We start from the raw sequence: 19,779 nt of genomic DNA on the forward strand, positions 1-19,779 counted from the left end.
GGAACGCCTTGGGATTCCCCCGGAGGAGCTGGCCCAAGTGGCTGGGGAGAGGGAAGTCTGGGTCTCCCTGCTTAGGCTGCTGCCCCCGCGACCCAACCCCGGATAAGCGGAAGAAAATGGATGGATGGATGGATGGATTGATGAACCGCATTCCTGTTTACTGTTTGTGGCACTTTTTGTGCACCAGGGGTGTATCGTTGCATTTTCTAATTTGTGATGTTTGATGATAATTTACAGACAATAACATCGTGGATTAAGCAAAAGGCAGAATGAACTTAGTCACAGTATGTCTGCAACACAAATACAAAAGAGATTGTTCTGATTTAAGTCAAATTACTTGTTCAAGAAGGACCAAATATCATGTTCTCGTGTAAATCTCACCTCATCTATCTCGCACAGAACCACTGACTCCACCAGTGGGTGCTTCACCACCTCCCTCAGCACCCCACCATCCCCTCCACCAATGATCAGCACCTGGAAGGAGTAAGAAAACGATGTTATTGGACCATCTGTGCTCACATTAAGTCATTTAACCATCATGAATAAACTGGCACTGCAGGATCACACATTTCCCAATATGAATGAATTATGAGAAACCTTTTTGGGGCGTGGGTGGCTGCACAAGGGGAGGTTGGCAATCATTTCTTGATAGGCAAACTCGTCTCTCTCCGTGCACTGGATCACCCCGTCCAGAACCAACACGTTTCCATAAGTCTTACTGTGAAGTGACAGCACAGCACATTGGGAGGCACTTTGGACAACAACGATCGCAGCTAAATTGAATTATTTGTTTTGTTGATACTTCTAAAACCCTAAGGATCCTCCTCGGCCGCAGGGACGAGCTCCGAGTCACTCAATCAGTGTTAGTTGACTCGAGAGCTAACAGCTAGCATAAATCAGCCACGTTTCAAGAAGACTACATCACTCACCTTTTGAAAACCAAAACATCCTGAAATTTGGATTTGTGGTTGTACAGAACTTCCTCCACTTCGAGGCTCATTGCCTGGCCCGGCCACAACGCGCAGGACTCCGTAAACCACCCGTCTTTAATGTGCTCCATGACAGCGGCACGCCAGCAGCCCCTGGTTGACCTAACGTGTTTGGAAATGTGGAAGCGAGTCAGCGCTGTGTGTGAGAGAGAGCAGCAAGTTACGACAAAAAGCCGTTTCCTGACAGATAAACTTGCTGCCTCGGGTTGTCGCGAATGGGACGCGTCTGACGTAGCCGCTAGTCGAGCGGCCGGCCAATAGAATGTTTCCGGCCTCGCGCATAGTTTGGTCGACGTCGCTTTTGGCTCCGCCCCGCTACAAGCCGAGTGGCCACGTGAAGGCAAACTGCGGGACCTTCTCACTGCGCATGTGCAGATCGGGATATAGGCAACGCTGACACCAAAACCCGGAATAACAAGTTATAAAAACTGTGGTATTTTAGCTAATTATACATTATAACAGTTTATATTAGTACTTCTTAGCCTGTGGCAAGGAAAACATTTGTTCCCGATGCCAGCAAACGTTATTTAAACTGACCTTAGAAACAAAAAAAAGCCCCAAAATGTAGATTTTGTTTTGTTTAACATTTTGTTGCAAGGGTATAACTTAAGATTTGGTTTGATATTTAATGTCTGCATTTCCTTCTGTATTTTTAGTCATTCTTGTTTAATTATGCAACATCTTTAACTCTTTATAACTCTTATTGTGTTTGACATTTTTGAAACATTTAAGTGATTTTTTTGTGACTTTCTTCTCACTAGTTGAATTTTATATTTCTTAACTATATTTCTAGCATTTCATTATGTTTTTTTAAACTTTACAAATATTTGATCAATGCTAAAATTAAAAGTTAAGATAAAAAAAATACAAACTGACTATGTGTGATGCATGCGTGAAGCCAGTGGTGACTTATTTCCTTTTTTTATTTTTATTTTTGAGACAGTATAAGCAGCTGCACTGGAGCTGCTTTCACCTAAAAATAAATAAATGAAAATATATCACAAATAGCTGGTAAAGTTTTGTTTATAGCTGTGGCTTTCCATCAAACAAAACTACGAGAGCCACATAAAACATTACAGTACAAAAGTCATCACTGGGTATAATAGATTTTGAACAGCAGACTCCTCTTAGCTTTCACAAAACATGTATTCTTAACTCTTAGTTAAGGAAACATACTACAGTATTAATATAGTATTCAGCCTGACAACTTACTACAGCACAAAAAGCAAACTACACCAACAAACATACTCTTACTTATGTTTTCCCTGTCTGCAGTTTTGTCATTAATAGTTTACTCTTAATGTGGTTTGTGTGCTGAACTGACCTAAAATACTAAAACTATGGTAACGGTACTCTGTGTTCTCATCTCATGGTTAATACACCTGTCGTCATTAACTTCTCCATCACTCCCTAACTCCGAAAAAAAGGCTTTCAATGCAGATCAGTTGTATTTTTCTTTAATTAAAACCAATTACAGGCCAATTTGAAGCAAGTTTGGCTTGAAAGAAACAACACTAAAAGTTTTCAAGTTGAAATGTAAAACATTAAACCAAAGGGAATTATCAGTTCATTCTTTTCTGTAGAGAACCCACAGGAACAAAGTAAAATCAAGAGAAAATATACCATAGTTTGGACTTCCACTTCCAAGGTACATAAATGCAAAATATTTGGAGAAGCTCAAGATGAGGCTGTATTTCGTTTACTCTGAGGACAAAAAAAGATTCAATTTACATTAAAGTCCTCTCACTTATACAGAGATTAGATGTTTATTTTTGTGATAAAATGTTAGTTCTCAGTAATATAATATTAACACTATTAGTATCAGTGTAAATACAATGTACTGACAAGAAATAAATCCAACCAGTGTTTTCTAAAACCAGCTTTAATAAGAGTTATGTGCTAACACATATTTACATTTACAAGACAAATCCACTTAAATTGATTACATTTTTAAAGAATACTTTCCTGTGCATCAAGGGAAAAAAAATAAAGAAGCTGACTTCATAAAAAAGACAAAAATAGCATTGGGGAGTCTATCTCTTGGGCCATTTATGTTGAAACCCTCTGTAGGAGAAAAACAAAGATGAAACCGTAAACGTAAGAGAATGTTTGGATTTGCAGAGCCAAAGAAACTGAGCCACTCGGAATATATTTACCTTTCTGATTTGCCAGCCAGGTATGTCATACTTCTGTTTCCAGTTGAAAAGTTCTTCTTTTGTCCCTGAGGAGGGAGACAATTTAAATGTATTCTGCATTAAAAGAATATGCATTATTATAAATGTATCTTTTCCATAAAACAAACCCAAGATACCTTTTTCCTAAAATCCCCGTCTGGCCGGTTTGGATCAAACTGTGTGTTGGCCTTAGGTTTGGTACCTGTAGGGGGGGAGAGTCCGATGCATATACTTTAAATAATTTATATTTGGATAGAAAGAACAGGAAGTGGTTTAACCACTGTCAAATAAAAAAGGATGATCACATATGCATACCATCAAACACTTTAAGATCTGACTGGCTGTAGTCGAAGGGTTTGAAGCTTTCTTTGGGAGCTTCCGTCTTCTGGGGCGTCTCCGATTTCACCAACTTCTTACTTTGTTTGGGAGTTTCCTCTCCAACCTCACTGGCAGCCCTTGCTCTTTTCTTTCCTCCATCCTTTTCAGAGTCCTAAAAAAAGGTCAGCAACATTGTACAAAATCAAGAACTATTTTTTTGACATTGTATTAACTATTATCTTTACACTAACGATTGGCTGAGTTTAATTATCTGGACAAAAACAATAAATCTGTTGATATGATGTACAAACAAGCAGGCGGCTCGTGTAAAATTAGTTAAAAGGCTAAATAAAAGTAGCATAATAATCAAACTGCTTAAAAAGAATTTGACAGTGGCAAAATTGATATAAAATCAACATCCTGTATAATTACATAACTTCATCAGGTAGAATTTATTTGCAAACAATGTCTTCTAGCTGCTTAGTTTAATGTGTTCACATAGCTCAAGCTTCGAACCACAGTTTGTGACTTTTATTAAATAGAAGTCTGCTTTATGTTGCCACAGATAACCTGTTAAATGAGACTTTCATAACGAACCATAAAACTCTCAGAGGCCAAACACTTCATTCTGCTCCACATTTGCATCAGATCTTATATTAACAAAAGGACAGATATGAATCTTTTAAGGACAGAATGATGGTTCTATTTAATTTAATAAGAGCCTTGAAAATGTGTTTTTATCAACGCATTTGAAAAAAAAAAAAAAGGCATTTAAAATATATGCCTGAGTGACACATGTAAATAGGCTGAATAGTGTTGCCGTAGATACAGTATGTGATTTATTGCTGCCTTTTAAGCAGAAAATATACATAAAATGTACAGGTGCTCATAATTTTACACGGAGTTGAATCAACTTTACATATTTCTTTAAAAATTAAATGTTTGTCATTTTTTGACTTAATCAGTTCAAATCTTGTTTCTAAAACTTGTTATTGAACCAAAAGGTGTGTGAATAGCAGCTTTACCTCTTAACGTTGTTTTTGCATTTGATTTGATATTTTTAAGCAAATTGCCGGTGAGGACACAGCAAAGACAAAAAAACAAACATGTGATCCCAGAGCCTGATCACAACACAGCCGTCTTTTTGTAATATTAGTGTAGAGGGACATAAAACCAAAGAGCTTTCCTTTAAATTTAATTAGAGCAGAAACTTCACTGCCACATGGCGGCTGAAAGTGACAGTTTGCTGAGATCACAGCCAGTATTTCTCGGCACTTGGCAGTCTGAAGACAGTTCAGGTGTCTCTGCCAACATTTCTGACTGTCATGCATGCTACCAGACGGTGCCAAGAGCCAGGATTCTTTAAACCATCATCACACGTGGGATTAAACCGGTGATTGCCTGTGCTCATGACAGGCAGAGGTAAAACTGGAAAGTAAAAGTCAAAGGACAGCGACCCCGCTTTCTTCTCATTTACCTTGGAAAAAGAAAACAACAACACCAAGAATGAAAAGGAAGTGCTTTTGAGTAACCCAGTGGGAGCCAAGTTATTACCCCCAAAGAGAATGATCAAACAGCTAAAGGTCTTTGAAGGAAAAGCAGCTTTTGTTTCACCTCAGCAGGAAAGAAATGCATCTGATGAGAGGAAGAAGAGCACGTTACGACACGGACGTGCAGTTATTGTACTTATGTGTAGGAAACCCAAATGCATCTTAGGAAAATAGAGAGAATTGTGTAAACCATTAAACTACTGCCTTTAAACTGCTGCATCAGACCTTTGAGTGGGTTTACATCTTTTTCTTAACAATTCTGTGTATCATTTCTCTTACGGTAAAAAGAAAGAAGAACTGGAAGAGGAGGAGAGAAGAAGACTTACTGCTGCTTGCTGTCGCACAGTGGCAACGTTCTTGAGAGATTCCTGGTAGCTCTGTTTAGCCTTAACTCTTTCCTCTGTAGAAATCAAAAGCAAATAATACTTATAAAATAACACTAAAAACTTTACTTTAAAAATAGCCACTTCGGACATGATGAAGCCTCCTTACCTGACACTTTCTTTGCTTGTTGCTTCGCTTCCTCCTTAGATTTCCTCTTGGCCTCCAGCTCCTGCTCCTGCTGTTCGATGCTCTGCAGTTTCCATCTTTTGCTAATCTGTCCAAGTGAGAAACCACAGCTATGACCATTCAAACAGAGGAAAAAGTTTACTTAAATTATTATTATTTTTTTTGAAAAAGAAAAAGAAAAAGAAAAACGCTTTCTGATTACCTCAAATATTTTTGAGGATGGGTCAAACTTAGCGTTCTTGTTGATGTGCACATCAGTTGAGGGTAAATACTGAAATTCCAAAAGAAGATGAACAAATAAGTCTATCAATGTAATGATGAAAATATTACAGAGGTGCCATCTTTCTCCTTTCTTACCATTCTGAAAGGGTTTTCAAAAGATTCAATGATGCGTTTAGCTTTCATCTGAGCGACAGACATCGACTTCTGGTCATCAGGAGCTTCTGGTTCCTAAAAAAGAAACAAAAAATAAAAATCACAAACATAAAAAGGTGCATCATAATTAAAGATAAACAGACTAGCTGAAAGCTTGATACCTACCTGGAACAGTGTTATTTTAGGTGGTGCCAAGAGACCGCTTGTTTTCCGCTCATCAATATCCATTTTCTGCTCATCCTCTGAGAACAGTATTCCTTGTTTTACTGCCACTTCTGTAAATTCATAAAGCATCAATAAAGCACTAACACGTCTCATCTCATGCAAAGGGTGCAATGAAGACGAACATCAAGCTTACCACCAGGTGTAAAGTGGGGCGGTTCACTCTCAGAAACCCTGGATGTATCATGTGGACCAAACAACGTGAATTCTGGCTGAAAAAGACACAACCGGGTTCATTTTACTCAAATCATCGATACTTCATTTACTGCGCTACTCCTTCAGGTTTTTAAAGTTCTGTGCCAACCTTTTTAATAGGTGTGAGTCCTTTCTTCTTCTGAGCTGCAATCTCAGCCTGAGTGAGGGGAGGGGAGGGAGAATAATTGTGACTGATTTGCAGGTGACAGTACAAGCTACATCCCTGCTGCCGCCATCTTTCCTCACCTTCAGGAGGGGCATTTCTCGGGCTTGCTGCACTAATAAATGCAGCTCGTTGACCTGCTGCCTCACCAGCGGTGGCACAGGGTTACAGCAGGCGATGATGCCCTGAGGCTCTCTGAGGAGACGGGACAAAAGATGTTTTTTAAATAAAAACACAAACGTATTCGGCATGAAAAGAGTGGGAGGAAGAAAACAAAAACTTACAGAATTTTAAACAGTGAAATCTAATTAACTTACTTTGGCAACTCCTCAGATATTTTGATCATCATATGAGTGGGCAGAACATATCTGAACACAAATAAGCATAAGAAGAAGAATTTGACCATTATCAAGCTTGATACAAAATGTGGATGTGCACAAATTTCTTAAAATAAAACAGAAAAATGGTTATATAAGATATCAAGAACAGCAAGTCCATCCATTTTGCACAGCCTACCCGGTGCTTTCATCTTCCTGCCTGGCCAGCTTGTCCCTCCAGGCATATAGCAGTCTGAAGGCAGTCAGCTGCTGGGTGTTAAAAGACCTTTTCTGCTTCCTCTGCAGCTCCAAATAGGACTCCTCTGTGTATATTGGCTTCGCATATTTCTGTTTGAATGGAGAAGAGTGGCAAGAAATTGTGGTACGGTAAGAAAAAGAAAAACCATAAAAAAGCTTGTTAAATTAACAGTAAAAGATATGCACCTGGATCAGTCTTGTATTCAGAAAAGACACACAAGGAAGAGAACAACACGAACCTTTCGCTTTAACAGAACTTTGATGCTTCGCTCAAAGGATACAAAAACTGCAAATTGAACGCAAGTCCAGACGTGAGAAACCCCAACGCACATGACCCCAAATCAGGTGTGAACAAAGCTGCCTGCCTTACACATATCAGCTGGTGCACACAAAAGTGAGTGAGATCTGTGCACACCTTCATTGAAATGTCTTTGCTCTTGTTCCAGACGCACTGCAGCAGGCCTGGCTGCCCGTGGTTGGAGTCCAGTAGCTGAGCTCTCACACAATCGTAGATGTAGAGGAGATAGTGGGTGTCTGTCCGGGCATACTGTATCATCTCATCTGGCAGAGGGCTATAAAAGACATGTTATATCATTTTTATTTCAGCTATCTAAAAGTGCAGCTTAAAAATATGTCTGTTAATATTTTAAAAGAATGCAATCCCCCCCCCCAGAAATGAAATAAATACATTAGAGCATCAAAGTTATCAGCATACCGGATCCTCCAGTCAGCCAGCTGGTAACGTTTGTCTGAGTCCACGCTGCAGAAGTGTTTAAGCAAGTGGTCCAGGGAGTGTCTGGCCAGGTTGAGAGCTCGACTTGCCTGATGTGTGTCAAACAGGTTGACAACGTACAAGCCGAAGTCCCTCTGGAGCCACTCGATGTCAGAATCAGCCCCGTGAAACACCTGAGGAGAAGGAAGAACAATCAAAGAACCAGGTTTTATTAGAACTACTTGACTTGTTTAAATAAATAAATAAAAAACTGAATACACAATATGTGACTTTTTTCCATTTGAAATCTTGCAAATCTTTCAGCTGTTCAAGCCCACGCAACACATTTTTTTTTCCAAAGGTGTCCCGCAGAGTGTGAGTCATGTTGACTCCCACGCACGAGGCACCTGCCAACTTTGTCAAACATATTTGAGCATGATACGGCTCTGAGAGACACACAACGCAAGGTCTTATCTTGACAAACTTGAAACCACAGCACTTGGGGGAGATTTTGTACAAGCTGCTCTTTAAACTCAGAAGACTGCGAGCCGAAGGAGACGCCGACATTTTCCATCTGCAACAAAAAACCCTCCTTGGAAAAATACCAGCTAATTAGAAAGCTGGCTTGGTGTAAAACATGTACAATCTTTTAGAGCCTACCACAATGAAAGCTGTTATTATTATTTATTTTACAAAAACAAGAATTTCAACCATTTTAATCAGAATCGGGTCTAGAAAAAAAGACAACCCCCAGCAGAAATCCTTATTGGTGTTTTAAAAGATGAACACAACAGAATGACTCAGTTTAAATGCTCTAAACTGATTTGATTCATTTTTTCTTAATATGATATATAATAAAATATAAGCCTGGTAAAGTTTTACAACATAAAAAATGGTCTTTTAAAAAAATATTCCTATCGATTACCTATATTGTTAAATGACATAGAGAAGCCCATTTACTACTACATGCTGCAATAACAACAACGCTTGAACAAAACCATTTTATCCTAAACTGGACTAAAGAACCAAGCCAGGAAAAAGCCTTTAGGATTAAGCTGATTTGTACAACTAACCATAAGCTAATGTGGTTTGCTTACTCTTTGTATTTGGTTATGAGGATTTATCTGACACATTCTAGATTATGATGAAAACATGACAATAACAAGACGCCCAAAAAAAGATGGTGTAGTTGCCCTGACAGTATTTGAATTCAACATGTGATGTCATCTTCCTGTTAGAGAGAACACAAAATTAATCAAAATGAACAGTTTCATTACTTTTACAATCGCTGGGTCAGTGAACGCCTCGTTCAGAATGTACATTTCACCACGGAGCTCCAGAGCATCGATGATGAAGTCCTCCTCTCTGGTGGAGATCTGAATCAGACAGGTGAGGCCCAGAAAGCTCCTGTAGGAGTGGTGCTGCCAGGGAGAAGAAAATATGTTCATTAAAAAAAAAGGAGCTGTCACAAAAATGTTCTGCATTTAATCAAAAAATCTCCAATGATAAATTTGAACAAAACAGATCTTAGAAATCGACAGTGTTTTATTTTTGTTGTTGTTTTAGCTTGATCACAATAACACACATGATTTTTGTACCTCAAGATCCACTGCAAATTCAGACAAGCTGCACAGCTTCTCATTGAGAGCCACTAGGTCCTCCAGTGATTCAATAAAGGTCAACTTTGTCTCAGTCATTGGTTTGTACATCTAGAAAGAATCAAACAAGAGATGAGACAGAAGCCTAAACTGAATGATAAGACTTGGTTAGTATACACAACTTTATTACCTGTGGCTCTGGCTTAGACAGCAAGCTTTCTGGTATCGTGAGATGGTCCAGTTCATATTGGTATGGGTGTGCAAACCTACATAAATCAATATCCTTTCATCAACAAAAGGAAACAGGGAACAAAATGTAGTATAAGACCACAAACAAGTCTTACATGTCTTCAACATGTTCCTGAGTTCTTTGCTGGTGGATAAAATCAGCCAGGGCAGCTGGAACATCAAGGTCCTCTGGCCTCTCTTTACGCATTTGTTTGTTGGAAAAATCTAGTTTAAAAATAGACATTCAGCAAGTCAGACAAGTTGAAAATTTCAGTTGTAAATCAAAAGACATGCTGTAACACCCACGAGAGTGAAAAGTGTGTCTTACATGATGGGAGTGGCTTTAACGCATTAGGCTTGATAAAGATCTTAGGAACAAAAGGCGTGTTGCTGTTGTCAACTTTCTCCTTGAATTTCAGCTGAGGCCTCGCAACATTCTTGGCTTGTAGCAGTCGGAATGTCTCAGAGCGACTGCTAGAGCTGGAACCCTGATAAAATCATAAAGATGTATTCAAAGATTTAGGGCATAAGTGTAAAAATCTATCAAGTATAACCAATTTTTTTTTTTAACATTTTAGTGCTTTAATGCGAGACCAGGATGGATACAGAATATATGAGCTTGAACCTGGTCCAAAGTAGACTCCAGCAACTGCAAAAAGAACTAACTAACCTTACGATTCCAGCTGGAAACAACAATTTTTGGAGGCTGAAACCCAGCAGGCATGACAGGCTTCTGGCTCCTGTTCACCCCATCGGCTTCATCTAGAAGAATGCCCTGGAAATCAGACAGCATAGCTTGGTTGGTTTGCAAAGACTTCTTTTATTAAGCAGCTCGTTTGATGCCAAATTAACAGGTCATACCGCTTTTTCAAGGATGACATCATTAGAGTCCACAACCAAGTCAAACCTCTCCTCTGCCCCTGTCAGCTTGTTCCGGTCTCTTATGTAAGATCTGCAGCCGTGGTGCTGCATTATCTGGCTCATGCTAACACAGAGACACAATGGAATACAATAAATATAGCTAATTTCTCTTAGCTAATCTTACACTCTTGTTGATACGTGAACACTAAAAACTTGTTTCTTAATGTTTCTGCAGATCTGCTCTACAACCAAACTACAACAGTGTATAAGAGCACTTTTTTTGCAATAAACTATTTTTTATATCATTGTTAGAAAAATACTTTCCATCAGCTTCAAAGGACAAAGCATATGAGCTCAACCAGAGAAGAGCTGAAAATCTAGTTCTGCAAAAATGAATCATTTGTCAACAAATCTGAGTAAGAGTCTGCAGATCCTAACAAAATAGTAAAAGTATTCTTAAATTTAATGTGTGGACCACATTATGATTAAGGACAAATAGAAGAAATACAAATACAAAGCATGTCTTACCAGTGCAGAAGCTTATCTCCTTGGCTTTCACAGAACTCCTGGAAGCCTGGAAAGCTTCGGTAAAAATCATATTCATCTCCAGCCTGAGGTAAGCCAGCTGATGCTTTTGTGGCTGACAAAACAGCACCCAAACCATACTGTGGAGAAGAGAAAGGCTGAGCTGTGACTAATTAAATAAGTACTTCTGATGTTATGACATGGAACAACTTTAGCTTCATGGTTTGGATTTAAAGTGATGTTGATTTGACTGGAAATTAGCATCGAGCTAATCATGCTAGCCTCCACTTCTTCACATTTAACTCAAAACGCATTCAAGGACATAGTGTCTCCGCTTTGCTGGTCTTCTACTAATTTCCCTTATTGTGTAATTTAGCTAACTTGTCTGTGACCAGTTCACCCCACTGACATCACCCACGTTGCCCAGTGCTTGCTGCTACTAGTGGTAGCTTATGCTAACTCTCTCTCTCCAGCTGGTTTCACTTACTTTAACGAAGGCGTCCACGTCTCTGAAACCGGGACACAGCTCGTTATTCTCCTCTTCGTTGGTGTCCGAATTGTCTCCATGTGGATCACTTGTTGAGGAATCATTACTTTTAGAAGGCTTCATCCTCTAATCTTGTGGTGTGTGTGTACATGCGCACCCACAGGAAACAGCTCCCCCTCCGCTCGTTCGTGATTTTTTTTCTTCTGAGCTGTTCAGAGGAAAGCTGAATGGCTGCAGCGCCCCCTAGCGGCATGGAATGAACGCTGCGACTGTTCCTCAATGCAATGAGTCTAACAATGGAATGATTTCTGAATTAAAGAAAAATATAGTTCATTTCAAAAAACCAAAGCTCCTGAGCTGAAGGTTGTTTTTGAAATACCTTAGAGCAATTACCTACAGACTCAAAATGCTGCAAATAATGATGTAAAAAGGTGAAAAAGAGATGCAAAATAACGAGACGAAAAACTGCATGGAGACTCTAAACGATTGCAAAAACTAAATCTCATGACAGATAACTTCGAAAGAAATAAAATGCCACCAAAGATAAACGTATTCAGTCAAAAAAAGAATTGGATAATACACACAATAGTTTCAAATGACAGAAAATGCACACAAACATCAAACACACACAACAAAGAGGCCTGAAACACATCCCTATCGCTTCTCATCATCTTGTCTCTTTCAGCCTGGGTGTCTTGGAGTGCAGCGTCCCCCTTTCAAGTAAATGCCAAGGAGCCTTGTTGGCTCGTATCTGAAGTATCTTTCATTTGTTTGCTGTGATGTTGACTCACAGTTGAAAATGGTGTTGGCCACAAATCCTGCAGGACCACGCTCTGGTCAGCAGTGCATCCATTCAGTGCGGTGAGACTGCAGACACAGCAAGATCTCCCCTGTTTTGCCTCATTTCATTCACTTAGCCTGGGCAGGAGGATGCACCGGGATGCTGGCACCATGAGGGGGCAGTATTTACATTTGAAATCCGTGGAAACCACGCCACAACATCTGCCGCACTGGGAGAAGTCTTCTGCACCAATCATGTCTCCACCAGCTATCTATTATATTTGAATTTGAAGCATTGTGCAGTGTTAAACGAAAGCTGTGGGTATCCTCATCATATGTTTATGCATTCCCCTTAGTGCCTGGTGCCAAAATAAATTACAGCAACCCAGTGCTCTGATACAGTGCTCAATAGCATGTGAAGAGCCAAAGTATTGACACACCAGCTCATTATAAATGATCTGTGGTGTGTGGGGAGAAACCTCTCTTTTCTTCACTTCCCATTTGAATCGATCTCTTCACAAGGTCCTCTCCTTCTTATTATCTTAAAAGCATCTCTGCAACACTGACTCAATCAATACTTCACAGCAGCTTTCCATGTCATTCTGTTGTTTCTGTGGAAAGGAGCTGAACTCCAGTAAACACCCATGCACTAATAATTTAAAGAAATGAATCTAAGTCTGCTGAAAAAGCTGCATTAAAAAACCAGTAGCTTGATGCGTTACTTATTTACTGTATGCTTCAGATACTAAGTGTTACATTATTTCCTAAATATTTAGTTGCCTGTGATAATAGTTCTCATTATGATGTGTGACAATACAATTAGTGTAACCAGCAAAAAGCTTTGTGGTCTGTGTTCTTTACCCACTGAAGAGGACATTACTGCTGCCTTTTACCCCGATTTATATGATTTTCTTTTATAATATTATGCATTTTATAGCTTTGATAGCGCCCCAAGCTCCACTGAAACTACCCCTGCAGTAAAAGACACTAAAACTGCTGATGCTGAAAACGACGCCGTAATTCAAAACAAAAGAAAAAAGAAAAAGTTCCAAAAAAAAAAATTAATTAAATAATAATTCAGGAAAACAATTGTCAGTGAACTGTTTTTATTAACTCCCTCAATTAGAAAACACCAAATGCACCAAACGATATCATACATGCACATCTTCAGCATATCAAGATCGGCTGATGACTTTTCAATGTGAAAACATTAATGACACGATCTCACAGAGATCACCCGGACATTAAAATACTGAAGAGTCACGATAGAAAAGGCCAAGCGTTGTCACCCACCTACTTGTCAAAATGTTTTACGGTAAATAAGTCGTTTCGCAAGAAATTTTGCCGCCTCTGAAACTGGCAAAGCTGTATAAAAAGGACACACAGTAGAGAGTACTGCTTGTGTTGTCCGCTGTGCACTGGTTGACCACCTTGTAAGAGGTTGGGTTTGTGACAATACTCCAAACGACTGTGTGTGATAGCAGCTGCTAAGGAAAGATAATCTCTAGTTGCTTATTGTTCAAGATTTGACTGAAGATTATGATTCCAAACAGGATGTCGGAGCTGGGTCTGCCCAGCTGTGTCTTTCCTTGAAAAGACGCCGCAATCCAAAGACTGTATGAAGGCAAGAGAAGATTTTAGGACTGGCTTTTGCAGTAGTAGTAAAAGGTGGCTCTCAAACAACACTTGACCTTTGCGCAGAATTTTTGGAAGAAAAACAAAAACAATCAGGAACCATATTAAACATTAAAAAAAACAAACAAACAAACAAAAGAAATAAATCAAATCATCTCCACAGTACGAGTACATTACAAAACAAAGAGGCTGGCAATGCTTTTATGTACCAAAGACACGAATGCTGCCTTTTTCTTCCAGCCCATTTAATCCATACATCAGCCAGAAAGATGCTTTTCCTGCGTTAGCATCTGTTTGTTTATTAAAAGAGAATCTGTGAGGATAAAACATATATAGGTTGTCCACATACAGAAGTTAAAAAATAAAAAAAAACGACAAAATTCAAAGACAAGATTCAGGTAATCATTAATCAGAGAAGTGGGGAAAAAAAACAACTTATTTTTTTGTCCTTACATCTAAGACGAGCTTTATCCAGCAAGATGAACCTGACGTAGCTTTAAATCCCGCAGACTTCTTTTTTTCTAGTTTTCCCTTTTGCTCTAGCAATATGAGACGATTTAATAATAAAAAAAAAAACAGACATTTTAAGCTCTGACTAGGTCATACTCATTTTTTTCCCTCCCCTCCCCACCCCCGACACTGACCTTGTACTATTCAACTTGAATGTCCGCAATGCTTCAGTCACCCAGTGCAGACGACTGTGGTTAAGAGCAAGAAAAGGGTTTAAACAATCTTTCCTTTAAAGAGCAGAATTGCCCTCTCGAAATCACTTGTCCATGACACCCTGGGCTAAGGTAATAATCATACACAAACCAACACACACACTTCCTGTCTCACACGGACAAACCTCTCCTTGTGTCATCTTGATAGAACTGTCCTGATTTAGTCTTTCCTAAATCCTGATATATTAGTCTTGTGCGGGTGTCATTAGTGCCATTACTCGCATGCCCTTTCCCACAGAACCCCCCTCAGGCCTGCTCTAATTTATTAAGATGTTTTAATGTCTGCTAAATCATGGCCCATATCAGGCTTTCCATTCATCACGTCAGACCATTAAATAGCCCATTGTGTTTGGTGCTAATACCTCTCTGATCTATTCGCTCTTGTCATTTTGGAACAATTGAATGATAGAGCGAAGCTCGTTTGAATACCTGAGCAGCGGGGTTTCACTGAAATACATAAACAAACAATGACGAGACGCGCTGCACTAAAAAAAAAAAGGGCCAATAATACAACCGACAACAAAGGACAAATTCACAAAGTATTAAAACACAGCTGACTATAGATTGAGCCAAATGATGTCTAAGCTGGTGGCTAGATTTCAATTAACAGACTGGCACAATTGGCAGCACTTTAAAACTCTTGTCCTAACTACAATGGCTGATGAGGCATATCGACTGGCACTGATCGAGTGTCGCCCAGATGGATGTGGAAAAGGCCTGGAACTAATACATTTCCCCCCACTATTGATAAATAAGTCAGTTTTATTTCTCATTTATCACCCAGGCTCTGAAATCTCATAGAGAAACAAAAATCATGCTAGTATTTCCAAAACCTCCAGGAGGAGAAATCTGTATTTTCTGATCACTTTTGTCTGATCAATATGAAAGTATTTTAAAGGGATGATTCAGGCTATTAAAAGCGGGGGTACTGTGGAACGGTTATGAACAAGCAATGTCTTGCTTGTTGTTGATACTGTAGCTCTTCAAACAATCCCAATGTGAAGAAATATGGATTTAACACCAGAGTCAATTCACATTACTTGGTTATTTTGGCAGAAATATGCTATGATTTCCATCCAGAAGTGCTACAGCTAGTTGCTGCTGTCACTATTTGCTCTTGTGTAAATAACCACGTCTTGTAAAACTGACTGTGGTGGAAAAATTTGTAAAATAGCATTCGCATGAATTAAGAATTTTTTTATAAATGATTTGTTTTAATATAGCAGCAGTCTACTTTGACCTTGTCCCTGCTCAGACTGGCCATTAGTTCATCAGTCTGGTCAGAATCAAAGCATATTTAAAGAGCTTCATCCAACAAGTAAGACAGTCATTGTTCATCTCATGTTCTATTTGCTTCCCATTTGGAACATGGAGCTGAGAATGATGCTATCTGAGGTCAGGATTTCAAGCTGAGAATAACATTTTGCAAGATTTAAAGGAGGTGTGTACATGTGGTTTGAACAGCCAGGCAACAGAAAAGGGTAAAATGTAATAATTACTCAAATATAGCTAATGATAATGACAGGTATCTCGTCTTTCACAAAAGACATCTGCAAGGTCTCACTCAGTTGTAAATCCAAGGATGTGTTAGAAAACAAATGAGATGGAGGTTCAAACCCAGCTTACTTTCTCACCTCCTCGTGCCTGGTGTGTGGTGTGAAGTGAGTGTGAAGTGGATGTGAGGTGAATGTCGGATTATCGGTTTCGGTGAGAGCAATCGTTAGACTGTACAAAAGAGGGGTTGTAGCGACTGGCTCTGAAAAGTCCTGTTAGTGTGGAAAGACTTTAACTCTATAAAAAGATAAAAGGTGTTGTTTTAAAATTTCTTACTTTAAACCTTTTTCAAATTCAGAACCACAATTGTAAAGGGAAAACAACAAGAAAACCTTGGATTACATCTGAGTTACTTATATTTATACTCTGAAATATTTAGCTTGTCCTTATCAAAAAGTAAACAATTTTTTTTCCAAAATAGTAAATTAGGGTGAATTACAGAGTTTATATTATAACAGTAGTTTAAAGTCTAATGACACGGGCTGATAACGTTGCCGAAACAGACAAAAAGCACCACAAATGATGCAGCCACATGTTGTGGCCACTTCAGTCTGGTTGTGCTATACTTGCAAATGTTTGCAAAATGTAACTTGTTAATTTGTTATGATAAGTAAGAAACCTGCAAAGGGAACTAAAGGAAGAAAGAGCAATGGATCTGAGAGCTGGTGCAGAGTGGCTCCAAAAAACCCTTTTTGCTCCAGCTTGTTTCAATTTAGTTCTAGGTTGATCTTTAATTAGCCGGGTACAGAAGCCTCGCGCGCCAAGCCAAAAATTGGGCACCGAGAACATCTGGAACGTTGATGAACATCTGTTATGCTTTTCGCGTCTAAGGCACCATTGGCTCTTTGAGATCCCTTTAACTTCCTTTTTTTTTCAGCAGAATTAACAAGTTGAACATGTTGAATCAGCGACAGGTTGCACAGTAAGGTTGCCGTGCCCTTTCTGTGGAGTGTTAGTCTCCTTGTGTTTAGTCATCTCCTGTGACTCTGTTCGTTGTGAGGGAAAATGGACATTTTACAGGGCAGTATACAAAAAGTGTAAACTCAAATGTGTGAGACTTGAGAGCCATGGTAGCTACACCCATCTGTTACATACAGTCTGTAAGTGGCTTTCTGTTGGGTTGTGCTTAATGGTTTTCATGACAAATGTCTATTTACATAAATCACATTGTCACATAATGTTTAATTAAATTCAACTTCTAATGTAGTGTGAGCTCATAATCCATTTGAACGCAATAAACTGAACCTGCCTGCTTGGAGCATTCTGGGGAGTACTTTTGTGAATTTCTGTGAACAATAAAATCAATAATATTGTCACTTTTAACTTGAAAATCGAGCATCATTCCCATCCATTTCCCATAATTTCAAAACCAGTATAAAGTCTTTATCACATCTGTGACATGGAGACTTTGTAGCCTTGCTGAAGTACTTTTTTTGTTAAACATCGGCCTTGCAGATCGCCTGCTGCTCAGCACTATAAGCTGCAAGACTTTAAAACTTAAATACACTATTGACTTTTTTGTGATTTAACTTAAAAACAGACAATGATGAGAAGCAAACATTTAGTAACTTACTGGAGGATTGCAGTAGTTGGATGGGCACAAACATATATTGTAGTCCAATGCACACAAAGTAAAGAAAATCAACATTTTTTTACATTTGGAACCAGATAATGATTTAGAGGAAACAAACACCTCTGCTTCTATCGGCTGTCAAATGTTCTCTTTGTGAATGCAGAATTTAGTCCAGTCAGGCAAGCAACTGGCCACTAAAATAACTGGCTGGAAGTGTTAAAACCTCTGGGAGCCTTCAAGTTACCCCCCAGCTTTCCAAAATCAAATGCTATACGGTAAAACGATACACTAAAGTGTTTTATAAAACATTTTTAATGGAGCATGTAAAAATAAAAATGGCTGCAGGATGATGCGTGACATTGTCAATTGCCAGCGTCTTTAAGTGAGGCCGTTACAAGAATCTCCAAAGGCACGTGCATGGGTGAATGAACATGTTCAGACTTCCTAATTTAAGTGTGAAAATGAAAAATAGAAATTCAGAAGTACAAAATAAAACCTTTCGCTGAGACCCTCCACAGGAAACACTAAATCCTCAATAACAACAAACTGCAATGAACTGAATGTGCAGGAGAGCATGTTGCTATCTTTGTCATAACAAGAGGAAGGCTGAAACTACTTTGGCACATGAATGGAAGTAAGGCATCTGTTATCATTCTAGAGTGAAAGAAAAAAAAAAGTTGTAATGGAGTATTGTTCCCATCTGGCAAAAATGTCAGACCCACATAACAAAAAAAGAAGCATTTAATGTTAATTAATTGTCTGACAGCTCACTCCATTCCTGCACTGCCTCGTACTTTTACAAAACTGTCATCTTAAAAAAGGAGACAAAGACAAGAAACATGGCCATTTTCAGAAATTATAAAAAAATATCAATAGTAAATGTTGAAAACCCGAGCAAAGCTGTGTCACAACGTTGACCTGAATGTAGATATTGCAATGGTGACGAATACGGAGAGCGGAGAACCGTCCACACTCCAGGCTTTGGAGCCACGGGCACTCATACCTACAAAACACACACACACACACACACACACACACACAAAACCATCATCAAATGGACAAGACATCAGCTGACATCTATATGATACACTATTTATAATCATATGTTTGTGTCATCGGCAAATGCCTTCATCTAGGCTAGGCTAATGGCTGTTTTATAATTATAAAAAAACTCTTGGCAATAAGACACTAACTACTGATATCCAACAGAACATCACTTCAAAGATGACTGAACTATCCCTTTAACTTGGGCCAATGACTGATCCAGGCGTGGAAATACTTCAAAACTCAAGGGATGAACCAGTATTGTGTGAACAATTAACAAAGCAATTTTAATTTTAATGTTTAGTACTTTACTTTGTTCCCAATTCTTTGGGTAAGTCTATAAAGAATTACTAAATATAACACAGTTTGACACATAAAATAGTATTTTAGGCTCAACAAGATGGTTCCCAAAAAGCTATTACCAAAAAAACATGACATATAGATATACAACTGGATGTTTTTCTGTTCTTTAAAGGCTTGACTTTCAGATTACTTTCATCTGCAGTGCATAGTTTTTTAGGCCTCTACTTTTCCAATTTTTAACTTATAGGTGCAAGAGATGAACAGGAAGCGACTGAAAAAACAGCCAAAGTAAACAGAAAACTAGAAAGAATTTATGTTTCAAAGGCTTGCTGAAAATGTGGCCAAACTTCATCCATTCCCTTTCACTGTCTTGTAAATATATCAGAAAGAAAATGGAGACAAAAAGACAACAAAAGCTTGATGCAGTTTGCCCTCCTAACATTCAAACTACATCCTGTAAGTGAGTCAGCTCACTCTTGTAATTTGATGAAACCTTTCCCCGTAATGAGTAATAGTCACAGAAAACTCGTTCCAAAATAAATATATACAGGTGCTGGTCATAAAATTAGAATATCATGAAAAAGTAGATTGATTTCAGTAATTCCATTTAAAAAGTGAAACTTGTATATTATATTCATACATTACATACAAACTCATATATTTCAAATGTTTATTTTGTTTAATTT

General features: G+C 38.7%; 3 protein-coding genes across 4 annotated transcripts in view; all 3 read right to left on the reverse strand.

The window, feature by feature from the left end:
- The window catches only part of srm (spermidine synthase), a 5,034-nt gene extending 3,812 nt beyond the window's left edge, over positions 1 to 1,222 (reverse strand). The window contains exons 1-3 of the mRNA XM_017417600.3: positions 930 to 1,222; positions 598 to 718; positions 382 to 474 (exon numbers count right to left, since the gene is read on the reverse strand). Of these exons, the coding sequence (XP_017273089.1) occupies positions 382 to 474; positions 598 to 718; positions 930 to 1,060 (345 nt within the window). The 5' untranslated portion in view covers positions 1,061 to 1,222. The remainder of the gene's footprint in view (positions 1 to 381; positions 475 to 597; positions 719 to 929) is intronic.
- Positions 1,223 to 2,853: 1,631 nt separating this feature from the next.
- On the reverse strand, positions 2,854 to 11,675 carry exosc10 (exosome component 10). Its single transcript, XM_017417564.3, has 25 exons — positions 11,483 to 11,675; positions 10,999 to 11,135; positions 10,471 to 10,594; positions 10,280 to 10,384; positions 9,938 to 10,097; positions 9,726 to 9,834; positions 9,572 to 9,647; positions 9,382 to 9,492; positions 9,061 to 9,204; positions 7,787 to 7,977; positions 7,487 to 7,643; positions 7,013 to 7,161; positions 6,814 to 6,864; positions 6,580 to 6,691; positions 6,443 to 6,490; positions 6,275 to 6,350; positions 6,082 to 6,191; positions 5,899 to 5,991; positions 5,744 to 5,812; positions 5,524 to 5,629; positions 5,358 to 5,431; positions 3,479 to 3,653; positions 3,301 to 3,365; positions 3,146 to 3,210; positions 2,854 to 3,053 (listed from the first exon to the last, which is right to left on the reverse strand). The coding sequence occupies exons 1-25, from the start codon at positions 11,603 to 11,605 to the stop codon at positions 3,023 to 3,025; spliced, it is 2,661 nt and encodes an 886-aa protein (XP_017273053.1). The 5' UTR covers positions 11,606 to 11,675; the 3' UTR covers positions 2,854 to 3,022.
- Positions 11,676 to 14,529: 2,854 nt separating this feature from the next.
- cntn3a.2 (contactin 3a, tandem duplicate 2) overlaps positions 14,530 to 19,779 on the reverse strand; it is a 42,956-nt gene continuing 37,706 nt past the window's right edge. For both annotated transcript variants that reach the window (XM_017417870.3, XM_017417869.3), the window contains exon 23: positions 14,530 to 18,749. In XM_017417870.3, the coding sequence (XP_017273359.1) occupies positions 18,652 to 18,749 (98 nt within the window). In that variant the 3' untranslated portion in view covers positions 14,530 to 18,651. The remainder of the gene's footprint in view (positions 18,750 to 19,779) is intronic.

Source organism: Kryptolebias marmoratus, linkage group LG8, assembly GCF_001649575.2.
Source record: "Kryptolebias marmoratus isolate JLee-2015 linkage group LG8, ASM164957v2, whole genome shotgun sequence".
Taxonomy (NCBI): Eukaryota; Metazoa; Chordata; class Actinopteri; order Cyprinodontiformes; family Rivulidae; genus Kryptolebias; species Kryptolebias marmoratus.